The sequence below is a fragment of the Camelus bactrianus genome, chromosome 6 (genome assembly GCF_048773025.1).
Source record: "Camelus bactrianus isolate YW-2024 breed Bactrian camel chromosome 6, ASM4877302v1, whole genome shotgun sequence".
Classification (NCBI taxonomy): Eukaryota; Metazoa; Chordata; class Mammalia; order Artiodactyla; family Camelidae; genus Camelus; species Camelus bactrianus.
Window position 1 is genome coordinate 29,570,574 of NC_133544.1, and position 18,074 is coordinate 29,588,647.

The 18,074-nt window shown below is 45.5% G+C and overlaps 1 protein-coding gene across 13 annotated transcripts in view; it reads right to left on the reverse strand.

The window, feature by feature from the left end:
- RAD51B (RAD51 paralog B) overlaps positions 1-18,074 on the reverse strand; it is a 696,422-nt gene that overhangs the window by 179,866 nt on the left and 498,482 nt on the right. For 12 of the 13 annotated variants that reach the window (XR_012507483.1, XR_012507481.1, XR_012507482.1 and 9 more), the window contains one exon: positions 14,644-14,722. Coding sequence is in view for 10 of the 13 variants with exons in the window: in XM_074365347.1 (XP_074221448.1) it covers positions 14,644-14,722 (79 nt within the window). In the remaining 3 variants the exon portion in view is untranslated. Of the gene's footprint in view, positions 1-2,891; positions 5,463-14,643; positions 14,723-18,074 lie in introns of those variants that run through there. The other variant, XM_074365344.1, reaches the window with a different exon arrangement.

An 18,074-nucleotide genomic window follows, 5' to 3' on the forward strand; every position in this document is an offset into this window, starting at 1 on the left:
TCACACCTTCCCCAATCTTCCTTATATTCTCAAATACATATTAAGACGTCTTCCTTCCCACTCACTAGTCATGCACCTCGGTGACTGGGTACTTTAACAGGGTGAGAAGTGGGACACTGGAGTCAGGGGCTTGGGGATGAGCAGTAACGGGGGGCCAGGTCTACAGTGATGAGCAGGGGAAGAAGCAGCAAGAGACAGAGTGAGGATCTGTGCAGCAATCCGGCTGAGGAGCAAAAAGTGCACTGGAGCTCGCCATCCTGGTCTCACCTCTCAGGGCCCCTAAGAGAAGCGCCCTTGCCCATGCCTGCTGTAGCTTGAGCAGCCATTCTATCAGCTCCTCCCTCAGCCCACAACCAACTGGCTGGCTAGCGACCAATGATGTTATCTGAGACAAAACAATACGACGAGCCCACGCCAATCATATTCTCTCTTAGGAATTTTAATTAGGAAATACCCAGGAAGAAAGCCAATGGGCTTGCAGTTGAAAAGCTGAGGTATACAGACAGAAGCTCAAGAGCCCAGGATGAGCCATGGGCGAGCTGAAGCTCTGAGTGAACAGAATTATAGTACATAGGGCATGTCTGCTGGGAGAGAGAAGAGCCTTGGACGACTTGCGGAGAGAAGCAGGGACTCGAAGGTAATGAACCCCAGGGTTGTCTTGGCTCCTTAAGGCTTTCCAATTCCAGACCACCTGTATCCTTATCAACACCTGTCCCCTTTTACCCGAGGTAACTGACATTCTTCTCAATGGTAAGAGCCCAACTGTAAGTAATAGTCTGCACAAGTTCTGTGTAGGTAAGTTGAAACTGAATTATCATCCAAAGACATTTGCTTTGGGGAGAATGAGTAGGCTGGTCCCCTTAGCAAACGTGACCTACCACCGCTGCCTACTTGGAAGCATCTTGGGTACTTGAGATCAGGTGTTAGGCAGGAAATCGTGTGACCTAATTTCTCCCTTTGTTCTTATGATGTCAGGGCAGACCAAGACTATGCTTCAGTCCTGAAGAGAGATCTTGGTATCTATAAAGAATTGGTCTGGTCAGAGAAAGTTAAGTCCCTTTTAAGTTACTGAGATCCAGGTCTACAAGTCTCGCAGAGGGAAGCTTTAACACCGTGACTTCTGACCTAGTTAAAAGGAGCAGAGAGGTGTGGCGGCCATGCTGGTGCACAAGCAGGATCTCGTGAGTCATTTCTCATGTCTGATTTCAGGGCTCAGGAGGGCTAAGCTGGAAGGAAAACCGAGAGTAGCTCCTGTCAATACGAGACCTCATCCATTATGTCCACAGCCTCCTGGAAATGTCCCCCGGCAAGGCTGCCATCAGCGCTTGACTGAAAACACATGGAAGCGGCCCGCTCCGAGCAGGAATTCATTATTGGAAGAATAATAAGGGAAAGTTTTTTCTTCTTCTTTTCTCTCTGCTGCTGGGAAAGCTGCTTTCTGAAAACGTCTTAGAGGGAATTTGAATCATGTCTGGTAACAAGGGAGGGAGTGGAGGCAGAAGGGCACATTTCCAGAAGTCTTTTCTGGGCAACTTAAAGTGAGTTGTTCCACCTTAGATGTGTTACTGAAATCAGGCCATGGCTCCCTTTCACCCACTGTCCTTTCCCAGAGCTATGAGTATCTGATAGCTTCAAGGGAAAAGTGCCCAGAGTGAACTGGTTTTCCCTGGCTAGTCCACTTTTTCCAAAAGGTTGCCTGTGGACTAAAATGGGCTGCAAAACGATTTGGTCTTCAGCCCTCCACACTACCTCATAAGTCTTTGATAAGTGCCCAGTAATCTGAGCGAAAGGTATGAGGGGTGGACGTGAAAGGAGATGTCTGCCAGCTGACTGGGTCTGGCAGTATGGAGCAGACATTACAAGTGTTCACCAATACACAGTTCTCCTTCCCTTCCCAATACCGGGGTGGGGTGGGGGGGCGGTCCCAACTCCTTGGACTTGGGAGTGGATGCGTGACTGCTTGGCCATGGGAAGAGTGATGTGTGTCATTTCTTGGAAGAAGCACTTAATTGCCAATCCACAACCTCTCTCTCTCTCTCTCTCTCCACTACGACGGCAAGTGAAGAAGAACATGCTGATCCTGAAATGAAGTATTGAATCATCACACAGAGGACAGCCTCCCAGAGGGGCTCTCAGACATGCAGAGACCTGGCTTTAAATCACTGAGACTTCAGGGGCTTGTTTGCTTAGGCAGCAAAACCAAATCTGTCCTGACTTATGCCCACTCTTTTTTAGCCTTCTCTCCTTCCAGTTCTGGTTGGAGTTCAAGAGAACTTGTGCTGCATGTGAGTCCCGCCCTCACTGAAATTCAGAGACGCAGGCCATGTGCTTTCTCTTGCACTGGGAATATTCATCTGAGAAGTGTGATGGACTGCTTCCTTCCATTTAAACAAAAGCAGCCTCTGGTGAATTCTGTAGTGGAATAAAGAAAGTCCTTTCACAGCCACAGGACAAAAGTGATGGTAATGACATTAAGTCCAGAGCTTGGGAAAAAATGACATTCCCAAGTGGCTCTAAGACCATGATTTTTATGTCAGAGTCTGATATTCTGTGCTTCCTCTTGCCTCCATTACTTAATCCTCATTGCCCACCTCCAGAATTCTCATTTGGCAATTCTGGTTCTGCCAGACAAACTTCTTCAATCCTGTCTCTGAGCAGTCTCTTTGCTTACAACATACAACTAAAAGACACCAGGCACAGAGTTGAGCACTTCTGGGTTAATCCAGAGGTGCTCACTCCGTCGGCTGACAGGAAGCACACACTTCTGAATCGTCACCAGGACTGCAGCACGTCAACAGAGTAACTAGCATGCCAGTACAATTAGGGAGACAAACGCTGGACTTTGCCATATATATGTATAGTTACACACACACACTGAGGAAAGAAATCACTGCATCACATCCAAGTTCAATAAAAGCAATTCACAATACAAGACACCTCACTAGCATTTCATGGGTGGTATCAGTTTGGCCAATTTTCAGCTCATGAATGCCGCCTGTGTTTTCCTTCTTGCGAACATTCCCTGGGGCGCCTTTCCTGTGTGCATCTCCTAATTTTTAATAATGGTGAAAAGAAAAGAACGCAGTGATGGCGTCTCTATTATATTCTCTGCAGCTACTTCTCCCACTGGAAGATCAGACCACCAGCATCTGCTCTGATGATTCGTCTATTTGGAAAATATTCGCTGAGCTCCTAATATGTGTATAGTATTGTGCTGAGCAGCTGAGTGAGGATGACTAAGAGGCTGTGATACACATGAACAGAAGTACTATAGGGGTGAGAGGGAGAGAGGAAGGAGCATGGCTGCCTGGGTTTAAATCCACATTCTATCACTTTCTAGCGAGAGACTGAACTTTCCTTGCCTCGTTCCTCATCTGTGAAGAACTGATACAGAGTCCTACCTTGTGAGACTGCGAGGAGGACCAGATAAGCTGATGTACATACAGTGTGTGTGAGATATACCAGCGACACTAAATGTTGACACAATACAAAGACAGTGCCTGGGTCCTGTCCCAGCAGCATGGCTTATGGTGAAAGGCCTGGTGGGCCCTGGAGCAGGGACTGATTTGTCTTACTGTTTCCTGGGTTTAAAAAAAAAAAGGTCTCAAGTAGGAAGCCATTTAATCTTTCACATTTGGGACTGGGATATGTTTTCTTTGTACCTCTCTCAGACACCCCTGCGTGCCCTGTTTTAACTGCTTAGCTTTTCTTTCTTGGTGGACAGGGAAAGTGGAGAGAGACCAAATGCATCATTACAGAGAACAAAATATTTTTCTCAACTTCTCGAATAGTCCCTTGCTGGGTAAAATCAGCCAATTCATAGTCAAGAATTCATATGAAATGGACATTTAATCAGCTGCAAAAACTCAGCTTGGTTTTCACAAATGTTCCATTGAAGACCACAAGCTCTCAAAAGGCACCTCACTCAGAGGGAGACAACCACAGTCTGGAAACTGTATCCCCCACCTCTTCCAGGTCCATCAAAATCTTTCTCGTCCTCCAGTGCCCAGAGGATTGTTTGCTCTCCAGGAATACCTTCCCTGATTCACTCCAGCTGAATGAAATGTTCCTTCTTTTAAAGGCCCTTGCAGCATGTGGCTTGGGCAGACAACTATAATGTCAACTTAATTTTATTCTGCTTGATATTATAGGTAGGAGTACACGAGTCTTTCCCATTCCATGTAATACATATAGCTTATTTTTTTTTTTTTTGAGCTTTGCCTTAGTATTTGGTCTGTGCTCCACAAATACTGAGTTGTTAAAGGACTTTGCCATTCAACCATTCTTCACCGATCGGTACTTAGGTGGTGCACAGCACTTGGTTGGGCACTGATAGTAGACACGAGATAAAATGAGACTTGATTCTAGCCTCCAAGGCATTTAAAAACCTCTGAAGGGGGAGCAGGTACAAAGCAATTCTCTAGAGGACAGCTTGAGGGTCACTTACAACTTGGATAAAGGAGGTCCCAGTGCCGAAGGATGGGAAGACTTGATGCCTAGCTTTGAAGGGGCTGAAGCCTCCAGGCCTTGCATTAAACCCAGCCTTGAATCTTCAGTTGGAAACCTCCTGGCAGCAGGAGGGGTAGGCTGGGTGTTCTGCTGGAAACTAAATTATCCTATGGGTCACCAATTGATTTATTTGCTAATTGACTGGCCCAGCCTTGGGCTTTAAATCTAAAGAAATCATTTCATCCTTTATTAAATACTGCATGAATCTCACTTTTTGTTCTACAGGGCCATACACAATATACCAGTGAAACTCGAATTTACACCACAATAGTTGTACCACTAATGACCTTCCAAATGCCACTAATACCATACATGTTCCGCTTCTCAGTTGGATCCGAACCTGTCAGTGAATTCTGAGCCCACTGACCTCCCTCTGGCACAAGAGCAGACCCCCACGCCCATGCCCGCCCCCAGCATCCCCCATCTTTCCATGATTTCATTTCTGAATCAGTTACTCTTTGGAGACCCCAATTCCTTTACACCTCCTCTTTTTATTTGGTGGACAATACTTTATTCGGAAATGTTCCCTCCTGTAATTACAAATCCTGTTAGTCATCCTCCTCCTCTCCCCAGGGGGATTGTAGGCTTTAATTAATTAATGTGGTTAAACTGCTTTGAGGTGCCTGGTTGAAAGGTGCTATATAAGTGCAAATTATTATTATTATGGCTGCTGACATCCCTCGGCGGCACAGCCCTCAGCCCCACGCATCTAGAGACCTGAACAAAGGCTTCTTCATCTTCACCTTCCCTGCTAGGTCTGAGATGGCTGGCTCAATGGTGGGAGGGGTGGGGGGCACAAATCGGTTACCATCTCAACAGCAATCAACTAATTAATCCCCATTATGTTGGCTTCCGTTTCCTTCTTCCAAACAGCGTGGTCCTGTTTCATCTCACAGATCACGCCCCCATCAGCTCTAGACAAAGGTCATGGCATCCCTAAGGCCTCTGTTGGTCTAAAGGGAAAAAGAGAGAGAAAGAGAGAGAGGGAGGGAGAGAAAGAATGTTTGGAAAAAACAAAAAAAAAACCAAAAAAAACCTGTGGCTGTCATGAAATGCACTAACTTTTCACTAGAAGCCTAAATACGACTCTCCTTCTGATGGCAGTCCTCTTATACACATACCTATTACCCAGGGAGCCCATGGACTGGCAAACCAGAGACACCCAGAAACCCAGCACAGGTGTAGGCTAGGGCCTCACAGCCCTGGCTGGACTGCCGACAGCTACAGACAAAGGGAAGCCTTTCTGGGCTGGGTGGGAAGAGGTCATCCAGAGATGCAGGAGCCCCTCTTCAGCTTCCTCCACCACCCCCAGGTTTCCCCTGAGAAAGCCAGCTGCCATCTGTAGTCAGGAAGCCCTCACAAAGACCGGGGGCCATGATTTAGATGTTTTGTGCAACACCTAGCACACCCCAGCCCTTAACAAATGCCCAGCCCTTCGGATGCAATGGTAGCCATTGAAAGCAGCCCTGTGGGGGAGACTTGGCCTCTCAAGGGGACGCTGCTGACCAAAATGCTCCTTACAAGGTTGTGCCTCAGACCCTTTGTTAGCGTGGACGTGGGTGAGCCTCAGGGGGTCATGTCTTCATCTGCCTCCATTTATCCTCCCTATTGAAGGCCTCCTTCAGGACATCGGTCAGTCTCTGTGGGAAGTGATTTGGATGGCAACAAAAGAACTTGGGCCCTTTGGGGGGCCTTCAGAATTCAGTAAACATCTGGACACGGAAGGCCAGGTTCTCAAGCAGTCTAGCTGGGGAGATGTCAAAAGAGAAAGAGCTGTGTGTGCAAGGCAAGCTCTTAGTTCTGTGGCGACATTTGTTGCAGAAAAACACAGACACCCCAGTAGGTAGATAGGAAGATTTTTCAAAAGCTCCTCTGTTTGTCAGTTTTTGTGAGTGCAGTGCACTGTTTGTCAGTTCTCATGGCATGTGTGAGGAAATAGAAGTTTCACATGGCCAGGGCGCAGCATGTGATGGATGGTCTGGTGCTGCACGTACTATGAATAACCCAAGGTTGCATAAGCCTGTCCTGGGAATTGTCGTTAAGCGTTTCTGTTATCCCTGAGGTCTGTAAAGCACTTTCTAGTCAAGGTGATTTGTTGGATTCTCATCAGGAGCACATTTTAATTGACCAAAAAATGAAGTACTGAGGATAAGTGACTTATGCTTCATCACATGATAAAATTCAGGATCTGAACTCTTGATTCTCAATGTCCCCTTTATTGTTGAATCAATCCATTCAGGACACATTAGTCAGCATGATTCAACATTAGTCACATGGCACTAATCAGCATTCCCTAGTGTGCCCAAATCTATCCTCAAACAGCTAAAGAAACTGGCCTCTGTCAAGAGACAATGGAATGCCATTTTTGTCAGGATTTGGGAGCTGACATCCAGTTTGAGTCCCATGCACTCTCAGGGACCTTCCTCAGTCATCCTAGATGGAATGAGTCAATTTCCTCTATCCTTTCAAATTCCATTGTTTGAACCTTGATAGTAGGTGTGACAGTTTGCTTTTGATGAAACTTACTTTGTTTTTGAGCTACTAAAAAAAAGGGGGGTGGGGACTTCTTTTTTTTCCAGCCTATATCCCCTGAGCACCATGATTCACAAGCAATAGATGTTCAAGAAATACCTGCTTAACTGAACTCACTGAAATGGAGCTTAAGTCACATTCCAGAGAGAACTCCAAGTCCTTTTGGAAGAGCTTTTCAAAGAAAATCAACAACCTGAATTGATTTAACATCTTTTGGTATTATTACCTGGGCATTTTCACAAACGCAGATTGTTAGCTATGCAAAGATAGCCAAATGGCTTCCCGGTTCTAAGAGGAGTGTGGCTCTAGGCTAACTGTAGTCCAGGCCTTGGAATAGGGTTTTTCTCTATAACCTTATTCCAACTAATATTTCATTCCATGTTTAAAAAAAAAAATGGAGCCAGGAAAAAAAAATTTTGGAAAAAAAAATGTGTTTAGTCTATGACTTTGGAACCAAATCCATACCCTGCCTTGTGCTATAGGCACTGGCAGCCCTTGTTCAAGGATCCTCCTTGCACAGTGCACCACAGCAAAACACATACTGAAGTTTCTGCTTGACAGAGGTTCTGTTTTGGGTTCTGTTTGGGGTGCAGATCATTGGTGGCATTACTGAATGTGATACTCCACTTCTCTGCTTTGGACTTTACCAAAGAAGGTCCTGACAGCATTTTAAACATACAATATTTATGTTGCATTTCAACATTAGCCCAGCCTGAGGGTCTGTACCATTGTACCCTGGGGCCGGCTCTCTGCAACTGGGCTCCCCTGAAAAAGATGTATCTCCGAAGTCATCTCCCCTTCTCTCTTAGGATAATGGAACTCCCAAAGCTGAGCTGGGCATATGACCACCCAGATTAGCAACTACACTTTCCAGCTTTTCTTTCCATATATCTGTGGATTGGAAGAAATAATGTGTGTAACTTCTGGTTAATAGCCTTAAAGAAGGGGTTTGCCCTTTCCTCCCACCAAACCCCTATTCCATACAACTCCTGCTACCTGGATGGAAGACATGATATTGAGCCATTTTGGACTATGACAAGGGCAACATCCTAAGTATGATGGAGCAACAAGCTAAGAGCCTGGGTGTCTGGACCAACACGTGGGGACAAGCTGCATCCCTTCTCCATGATGCTGTGTAAGAAAGCAGTCCACCTCCATCTTGTACCCTACTGTGAATCCAGGTTGTGGTTCCACTCAGCCAAACCATAACTCAACTATTTTTAGGAAGTTTCTTAAGGGATCACTATATCCATGTGACTGATTCACCCTAGAATTTAAAGATTCAAGATTCAGGATGGGCCTAGAGTAGCCAACAGAGGCTCGTGAAGCCTGAGAGATAAGCTGCCAAGGGGCGACCAAGGTGGAAGACAAAGGGGCCCAAGCTCATTTCTGATTTTATAAAATCTTAGGCGCCCAGACTGAGCACTTGGAAAGGGCTACAAACCCAATTCTGAGGCAGCGAACATCACTTCACCTTTCTGGAACTCAGTTCCCTCACCTGAAAATGAGGATGATAAATGGGACGAAAAGATCCCTTTCTGGGAAGGGTATACAGTTAACTTTAGAAAGAATAGAGTAATTGTTGTCAGTTCATCATATGTCTATGCATGAACCACATGCACTGTACAGAAGATCCCTCTAGAAGCTATGGAAAGCTTACACTCCCAATGGCAGAGATAAAAGGCATCCATACAGAATACACAAGAGGATCACCCAGGGAAACATGACAACTAACTTATAATTATACACAGCTGCACAGGAATTGGTCTACTACCTCCAGAGGAAGTATACATTGGTAAACCTCTTTGGAGAGCAATTTGGGAATATATAGTAAAGACAAAAATGTGCATCCCCTGACTAGCCACTCCACTTTCTGATATATACCTAGAGAAACTCTCACACATGCATACCCAGAAACATGTGCAATAGAATTCATTAAGTTAACAAATAGTCCAAATTTCCATTAATAGGGGAACGGATACCATGTGATACATTCATTGCAATGGATATGGCTACCTCAGCTTAAAGTGAAAGAACATGATCTCTGTATGTCAACACAGATCTGTTGCAAAAACATAATGCTAAGTGAAAAAAGCAAGTTGTGGAATGATGTGTACAATAAACCACTTGTGCAAATTTAGGATGCATGCAAAATAAATATTATATTTGGATTCACATATATGTAGTTTTCCAGAATGGGGGGAAGGATATATATCAAACCTTGGAGAGCTTTTTACTTCTGTGGAGGAGTACAGGGTAGAGAGGGAATGGGGGGCTGGACTAGGGATAGGGACAAAGGAATTTGGGATTTTGTCAAGTTTTATTCATATAATTAAAAAAAAATTGAAACAAATATGACAAAACTTGAACATTTCTTAATTCTGGGTGTTAGATTCCTGGGTTTACTTTATTCTGGGTACTTTATTCTGGATGGGAGTCCTGTAGGCAGAAGCAGCAAAGGACAGCGCGTGACAAGCCCGCTTGGCTCTCTCCTCTGTGACCTCTGGGAGTGAGCTCCCTCTGCTCCACTGGATCCCCGGGCTCTCTGCCCAGGCTCCCACAAGAATGCCAGGGTGTGCCAGGTGTGTGGGTGATATTTACCAAGCAGACACCTCCATGCCTGGATGGAAACAGACTGAGAATCTTCTGGGTCACTTTGAGTCCACCAGGCAGAAATATTTAGATGGGTTACTGACTCTAACTGAAATCTGATGAACTCAGACGGTGGTATTTGGGGGTGGTGGGGGGAAGAATTTTTCAATGAATCATCCAGTTGGCTCAGTGACTAAGAAAATGGGGTGGAAGAATCTAACCCAGCTTTGTGACAAGCAAACAAACAGAGGAGATGAATGCCTTTCCCAACATGCTCTGAAAGGTGATCAAACAACCATTCTTGAATTTACAAGAAAGTTGAGGCACATAGCTTTCCAGCTCTTAAAAAAATTATTGTTTGTTTTCTGGTTTCCTCTGAGTCCCTATACTAGCTGGTTGGAAAAAACCAGAAAACTAGCTTTGCTTCCAGAACCTTCTCTGGACCTATTATCTCAGGGTGCCCTAGGCTCCCCGGACATACCCCAGCCTCATCCCAAGGTTTATGCTGCTCATTCAAACCTAAGCTAGTAGAGAACACCACCAGAATCCAGATTTGACCTGTTTTACCTGATCTTGATTAAAAAAAAAACACACACACACACACAAACAATATAAAAGCACACAATTCTGTCCTCCTAAGAAACAAAGCCATTGTCCTCTGTCCTGTTCAAAACCACTTGGCTTTTGTCTTTCAAGTGCTCCCTAGATTCCTGAGGGGAAGGAGAGCATAAACAAGGCAAAGGAAGAGTGGACAACGAGGTGCCCCCTGAGTGCACCTCTTCCTTTTCCCTAGCCAGCCCCTCCTAGAGCATCTGCCTCTTTACCAAGTCGGCAGGCCTTGATTGCCAAGAGCCCCATGAAAGCCAGGATGGCTCTGGGGAAACCAGGCCCTGGGCTTTCCTTAGGCCTCCTGTAGCATCAGCAACTGCCTGGCTGCTTTCAACTACAGAATCTTTATTCGAGGCCTTGACACAGAGGCCCAGAGGCCCCAGCCGTGTTCTGGGTGGCACAACATTTGGGGCTTTCTGGGGAAGCAAAGGACACAACCAGAACAGATGTGGGTCGGGCTGGAGTTCACTGTCAACGCTTCCTTCCCTTCTGCAGCCATGCAGTTCTGTGGGCCCACTCCATGAAAGGTGATTCCCAAGGCCAAGCCCCGTTCTCCCTCTCCACTAGGTCCTGGCATCCCTGGGCCTCACTCTGGGCTAGTCAGACCTCTGAGCTTTCCCACTCAGTGAGCAATGGGATTTCATGGTAAACTCTGGGGACAAAAGGAAAAATGGATTAATGGGATCTGCCCCCACCCCCCTCCACCTTTCCCACTTCAGTTGCACAAAATAGCTGAACTCCCGTTCTGCTGGGACCAGGCCCCTCTCAGAGTCTGAACCATCAAGAAGCTGGGGGCCATGAGATCCCTCTCCTTTGGGGCCCAAGTATTTCCAGGGTCTTGGGCCCAACCAGGAGAGGCCAGGATCCCGGACGAGTGCGAGCCAGACAAAGAAGATGCAAACAGCACGGTATTACCATGGTAATAGCCTGAGCCAGGCGGCCTCCTGAAGATGCTGGGAGGGTTTCTTTCTTTCTTTCTTTCTTTTTTTTTTTTGCCAAAGGAGAATAGTTCCGCTCTCTATTTTACTACAACAATAGCATGGACCGGCTCCTTCAAGTGTTTCAAAAAGCAGCCTGAGAAATCTCTAACCAAGCCCCTCCATCTCTTCAGCCTGCCGTTTTATTGTCCCTCTCGTCCCAGTGAACAAAGGGGCGGGAAGGACATAAGACCCCCAGTTGCGGGCTGTTCTCAGCATCCTAATCCTTGAGAACCGGTGAGGGCAATGGCCTGTGGAGCCAGTAAATCGAATTTTGGCCTCACCTTTTATTCCCTCCCTCTGCCTCTGCGCTCAGGAGCTCTTCAGGTATTATAAAACCTGGTTGGCAGGCCAGTAGGAATCTTGGGGCTTGCTAAGGGGATAAAAGGCACCCAGCGATCATTCCCACACTCACTAACAGCCCTGTCCCCCACCCCCGCCCCAAAACAGGGTAGCCTGTTTGGATTGCTCTTTCCTGTCACTCCAGGCTGGCTCCATTACAAAGACTGGACGTTGTGCCACAGGTAGCAGGGCTGGCAGTTTCCTGTTTAGTTGGTACAAAAGCTGCCCTTACTCTCCAGCCCTTCCCCTCTCTGTCTCCACGTCTCTCAGGCCGGGCTTGTATACCCCACCACCTCAGAGCTGCAGGTACCAACCTCCACGCCGCCTCAGCACTGTCCTGCCAGAGCAACCCCTCACACAAGGAACACTTCTTGGCCTCGACTTCTGGGACCATTCCAAGGTTACCACCCAGGGATCAAAGGTTTCTTTGCTTTAAGCCTGGGGAATTGTGCAGGTGTGTTTTAGTTCAGTCATCTGGTAAGACTGGAGGTAAAAATAAGCTTTTATGTTCCGGTTTGTGGAGTTCTCAAGGGTACAACTCTTCTGAGCTAAGTGAATGATAAGAACAGCATCTCCCAGGGGGATCAGATAAAGCTGAAGTGGGAAGGCCTGCAGAGATCACCCAGGCCGATGACTGCAATCCAAATAAGACAAACATTTTGCACTGCAACCTCCGTTCACAAACTCACAATGCGTGGACACGTGTACACAATCACACAAGAAATAGTTCATGAAACAGCACAATATGCAGATATAATCTGTTATTGTCTATTCTCCTCTATTTCTTTTTTTTTAAATGCTGGTTATGATTTCTTCATTTTATTTCATGACCCATCAATGAGTCACAAAACAGTTTGCAAAGCCCTGAATCAACATCAACATCGTCTTTTTCAAGCTGACAAAACTAAGGTGCCAGAGATTTTCTCAAGAACACACCAGAGCTGGATTAGAAATCCAAGGGAGTCTCTCTAATAAAGGAGGGGCCCCCACTTTTCTGAGGATCAGAGCTCCTTTTTGTTTTCTGAAAGTCTTGGGCACCCATAGCCAGAGGTTTGCATTAAGTGGCATTACTGATAGGGGCAGAAGGGTTCTGCTGCCTCCGGAAAAAACCTCAGAGAGGAAGGTGTAGCTTCCAAAATCAACAGGTGAGGCTCTAAGATCTCCCAGACACTTTTATTTACTGGTTGGGATTCTTGCACCATCCAATACTTTCCCGAATGTTTCTCTTTCCTGGACACACAGGTCCACGTCAGCCTCCTTTAGTAATCCACTTTTCCCCCTCTTTTCCAACTGTTTCTAATAGTCTTTCTTTGCAGTTTTTTAACCTCTAGCAATTCATTGTATTTCCAGTTTCTACACTCCCTAAACAACTTTCTCTTTCCTGTTAAAATCATGATCTTAGCAATGAAAGCCTGAGAGACAACTCTGTGAATCTTGTTCCCACAAATATTATCCTATAAGTTATCCAAATTAGACCAGATTTCCAAATGCTATTTACCAAAATGCCCAGTGATCAAGACACAGGCACCATATCAAGGCTTTGCACACAAGCCATCTGGACAGAACTGGATTTTTCCTCCTGAAATTATCTTGTAATCTTCCATAGAATTTCTTGAAATCTTCATCTAAATTTGCTATTTGCTAGACCTCTAATCTTTGAAGAAAGGCTCCAAAAATGAAGAGCCAAAGGGCACACTGTGCACTGGGTAAACACAAGTCCAGCTTTCTGATTGCTTATTACTTATACACCCTTAGAGAGTCTGTAACAAAGGGGCCTGCTGTTTGCTTTGCTTAATCTGGTCTTAAAATCTCTGCTTCTTTGTCAGAAAACAATATTTGCAATTGTAAAAAAAATATTTACCAAGGAACTTGGATAGCATAAGTCAAAGGCTAAGAGCCAAAGGTCAGTAGTTCTTACTCCAAATTTCCCTAGACCCGAGTCCCTGCTGTGGAGCTCAGCTGCACCAAACAAACACGCTGCTTTCCGGGTCCTTCAGAAGGGGACATTTTCAAAGGAAAGGGAAGGGAAGGCTACAGCCTGCTCCTCAGTCCGAAGTATGAACCACACAGCCTACTCCACAAAATTCCTGTTAGATCTTTGCAATTCAACTTGCCTCTGTGGGGATGTTGTAAAGACTTGCCCTGCTTCACAAACTTGGGAAAAATACTCAGCTTACAAAATCCTAACTCGCAGACATTCCTCCCACGGATAGCAATGACAATATGCTCCTCTGTGGTCCGGGCCAGATGTGCACCTACGCATCTCCGCGGGTCGGGCCTCCTGCCCGACGGTGAGGGACAGACGTGGCTCCTGGGCACTTCTGTGGGGACCCTTCTTAATCTACAAAGCAGTTTTGGACGTCTGACCCTGTGGGCTAAGTTCAATGGGGTTTGAATCTACCCCCTCATGTTTATTGTTTTCTATACACCCGCCATCAGACGCCTTTCCTAACCACCCGAAGATCTAACATCTGGGAATGATGACCCTAGATCCACATTCTCCCCATTTGCTGAGTTAGTTCTAGCCTGTGGCCTGGGGGGAGGGGGACTCTACCATGAGGCAGAACTCAGGCCCACATCACAGAGGGCAGGTCTGCAAGGCCTGGTCCCTGGGCAGAACTTGAGCACAAGGGGAGGAAATGGAGCGACCAGAAGGAGGCTGAGGAAGTAGCGTCATGGAGCCGTGCCCAGGTGCCCAGACGGTTCTTCAGCCTGCTAAGTGTGGGGGCCCCAAGGCAGTGCTGGGTTGTCCACGCTGGTGTCAGAGCCTTACCGCCTGGTCCCTCACCCCACAGGGTCTGCGAAGGACTGGGGTGGCTGCAGTTCCTGGCCTGCTCGGCTGGCCCCTCATTCTTTGGTTGTCTCGCTCTGTTAGGAAATTCTGTATTTCTCCCTCAGCTCCACCTCCACCTCAGTCACATTCTGGCCACAACTGCCAATCTCTTTAAGCAGGATAAATATCATTGGCCAATGATTCTGTGCTGAAGGAGCATCTACCAGGAGCACGGCAGTAACTGCCACCCGCCGTGGGCAGCACTGAGCATAATCAGCCTGCAGAAACGGCTTACTCCAAGGATCTTACCTTGAAGAACCAGGCCTTCCTTCTCGATGGTGTAGACAAATGTGGTGAAGGGAGCCACAGGGGACTTGGCGATGAGGATCTGCACAGAAAGCATATTTGCTCAGGGTTATTCAAAGGAAATACCAGAGATGAGTGTCTCTTCACTCCTCTTCTAACTCTGAGACAGAGTGGGACCATGTGACACCAACTGTGAGGTGTATTTATTTATTATTTTCCAACCAAATGAGAGTTATTCCTTCAATCAACTGATCTCCTTGATTCTGACTCTTCTACCACTGAATGCCATATTCTTGAACCAGTTCTAGAAATAAGTTTCATTATTATACACCTCATGCTTAAACAGCTACCTTTCTGCCTAAAGAGAAACCTAACCCAATTCTCTCATTTTATTCATACACAGCTATTTTACCAAAAAAAAAAAAAAAAAGTTCAAACCTACCCTTAAAAGATAAAGCTTTACCATCATTGCAAATATTCAAGATAACTTGCTAAAGGCAGAGCCATGGTAGATGTCTTTGTTGGCCCCAGCTCTTCACCAAGTCTGTATTCATACCCTTTACCACATGATGACATGCCCTCTCACTTGAGGTGTGCAGTACTTCCCATGGCCCTTGACTGTGGGTTTGGCCACATAGCTTGCTTTGAGTAACAAGTTGCCAGTTCTTAACCTAGGCCTCAAGAAGCCTCACGTAACTCCACTTGTTCTCTTACGCTTCTGCTACTGCCAGAGAAAAATACGTTCAAGCTAATGTGTAATCTCAGAAGGAGATTGGGAGGTGCCTGACGCAGAGCTGGCCAGCCAGGCCCAGTCTAAATAGCTGACCCCCAGGAGACCCACATACACATTAAATGCTCATGACTCTGTGTCTGCCTCTGAGATTCTGCTGTTGTTGTCACAAAGCATTATCGCAGTGAGAGTTGACTGATACAACCAACCCAACACAAAATATCAACAATATTTTGAGCAATGGCATTCTCCTAAGAAGACACCTAGTTTAAAGGGGATAGTCATTTGGTCACTAAAAAAATTACTATCATTTACACCAATTATCACACTTGATATGGTTCCACAGAACCTCTAAGGACTGGGGGATGGTTGTATTATAACATTTCTTATGAAAGAAGATGTATATCAGTTTCCTGCTTTACAAATTAACATCATCAAAAAATAGGAACAGTTTGGCACAGAGCCATGTAGGTAATCAGGGAGGTTAAGACAGAAGAAAGAAATAATTTCAAATAACCAAAAGGCTTACATGGAATAGCTCAGTCTCTCTCAATGGAACCAGCACTTACTGACTGTCAAGTATAAGAAATGGTGGAACAGTGCAGTGGAAAGATCACAGGCTGGAGTCCTGGAGTTTGAATCTGGGCTCTTGCATGGATCAGCTGTGTGCCTATGGAAGGCCTGAGATTTTTCCCTTGTAGCAACCCTTCTTCTTCCTTTGAGCTAATAACTCTCCAGGTTTCAACATTTTCCTGCCTCTTTTGCAGCTAGATATGACTATGTGCTAAGCTTTGATTAACACAATGTGAGTACAAGTGACAGGCAGAAGGTCTGGATTATAAGAAAATTATGGGCTCTTCACTTTCTCTTTCCCTCTTCCCAAGGGCGGGAGCCAGCTCCAACCAGGATGACGAAGCAACACGGGAGAAGGAAGCTGGGTGACCTTGTAAATCATCAAAGCCTCCATCTGGGGCCCCCTGCCCACCTCAGTACAGGGCCCCTTGTCTCGAACCACTGCATTTCAGATATCTTTGTCACCAAAACATAGCCTAAATTCTAACTAATACTGTGGCTCTGGACAATCTTACCTGTTTGAGTCTCAGTTTTGAGTCTCAGTTTCTTTACATGTAAAAGTGGGATAACAATACCCACCTGAATGAGATTATTTTTGAGGATTAAATTAAGTATGCAAAGTGCCTGTCACTATGTCAAACTAACAAGAACATTTCCAACCAACTCACCCCATATATTTCCCAAGTACTCCTTAACTTTCACTTATCAAAAACCAATATATTTTGCTTTTATCAGAAGGTTTCTGCTCAAGTTGCATCTCAGTTTCTACAACTGCTCTAAAGTTATCTAGATAAAATTGTTCATCATTCTCAGAACCAGTTAGTAGATGGTATGGGTGAGCATTTACATCTTCATGTCAAAAACATCTCACCTGAAAACTAAAATGGCACTCTTCTGACAGAGGTAGTTTAGGGACGGTTCAATGTGAGGCATGGCATGGGGGAAGAGAGGACAGTGCTTCTCAAGCTTTATGTTGGTCTGAAACACCTACATGTCCTGTTGACAGGTCGATTCTGGTTCAGTAGGTTTTGAGTAGGGCCGGAGAGTCTGCATTTCTAGCAAGCTCCAAGGAGATGCTGATGCTGTGGTCCATAGACCACATTTTGAATGGCCGAGTTCAGGAAATTAGCCTGGTTGAAGAGTCTAAGATGGAGAAGCAAGAGACGAAAGTCCTAGAGTCAGTTAGGAAGCTACTGTGATAATTCAGGGATGAGATGACAAGAGCCTAAACCACAGATATGTCAGAAAAAAATGGGGGAAGAGGAAATGGAGAAGAGAAATATAAATCCTCTAGATCAAAGAGCAATAGAAATAAACATGTCCAAAACCTCAAATCTTTATTGCTTGCATGAAAAAACTGGACATAAATCCAAAAGCTTATAAATAAACATTATTCAGTAAAGTACTAAACTATATTTTTGAAAATTTATTTTATAGACCACAAAAATCTGAGACTCAGGAAAAAACCATGAGAGATTCCAATGCAACCTGTGACGTCTGACCTTTCAGCTCAGTGGCACTACCTCCATCATCTGAAGGCTTCCTCTCCTAGGGAGCACATGTCCACTCTGTGAACAAGCCCAGAGGCCCGGCCAGAAGTACCTGGCATGGAGCGACCTCACACCTGGAAGTACCTCTCTTCCAGGGAATCAAGGGGCTTGGACAGGTCATTGATTAATGCCCTTTCCCTCCCAAGCAGGGTTTAAAATGGGTTATCAAAAGGATGATTGTACACAGTTAGAAAGAGGAAGTTATGTCATATGACTCCCACTTCCTTTTTTGAGAAAGAACTTCCAAATTGACAGATCAGAGGCTACCACCAGCATGAAGTATCTGATTTTCAGCAAAAAATGTAACATATTCTCGACAGCCTTCTGGATAAAGTGAAGACAAGTTGGGTCGGATGCTAATACCATTAAGTGTATTTGAAATAACCAACAAATCAATACCAGTCTGGTGGGGGTAACAGCCTCTAGGAGATTGCACTGGATTCTATCCTTGGTCCTATTATAGTCAACATTCTTACTGATCTGGAAGAGGACACTGATGTATTCAGCCACATTCATATGACACACTGGGGGTCCAACAGGGAATAGAACTGACAAAAACTGCTACCCTAATGGAGCTTACA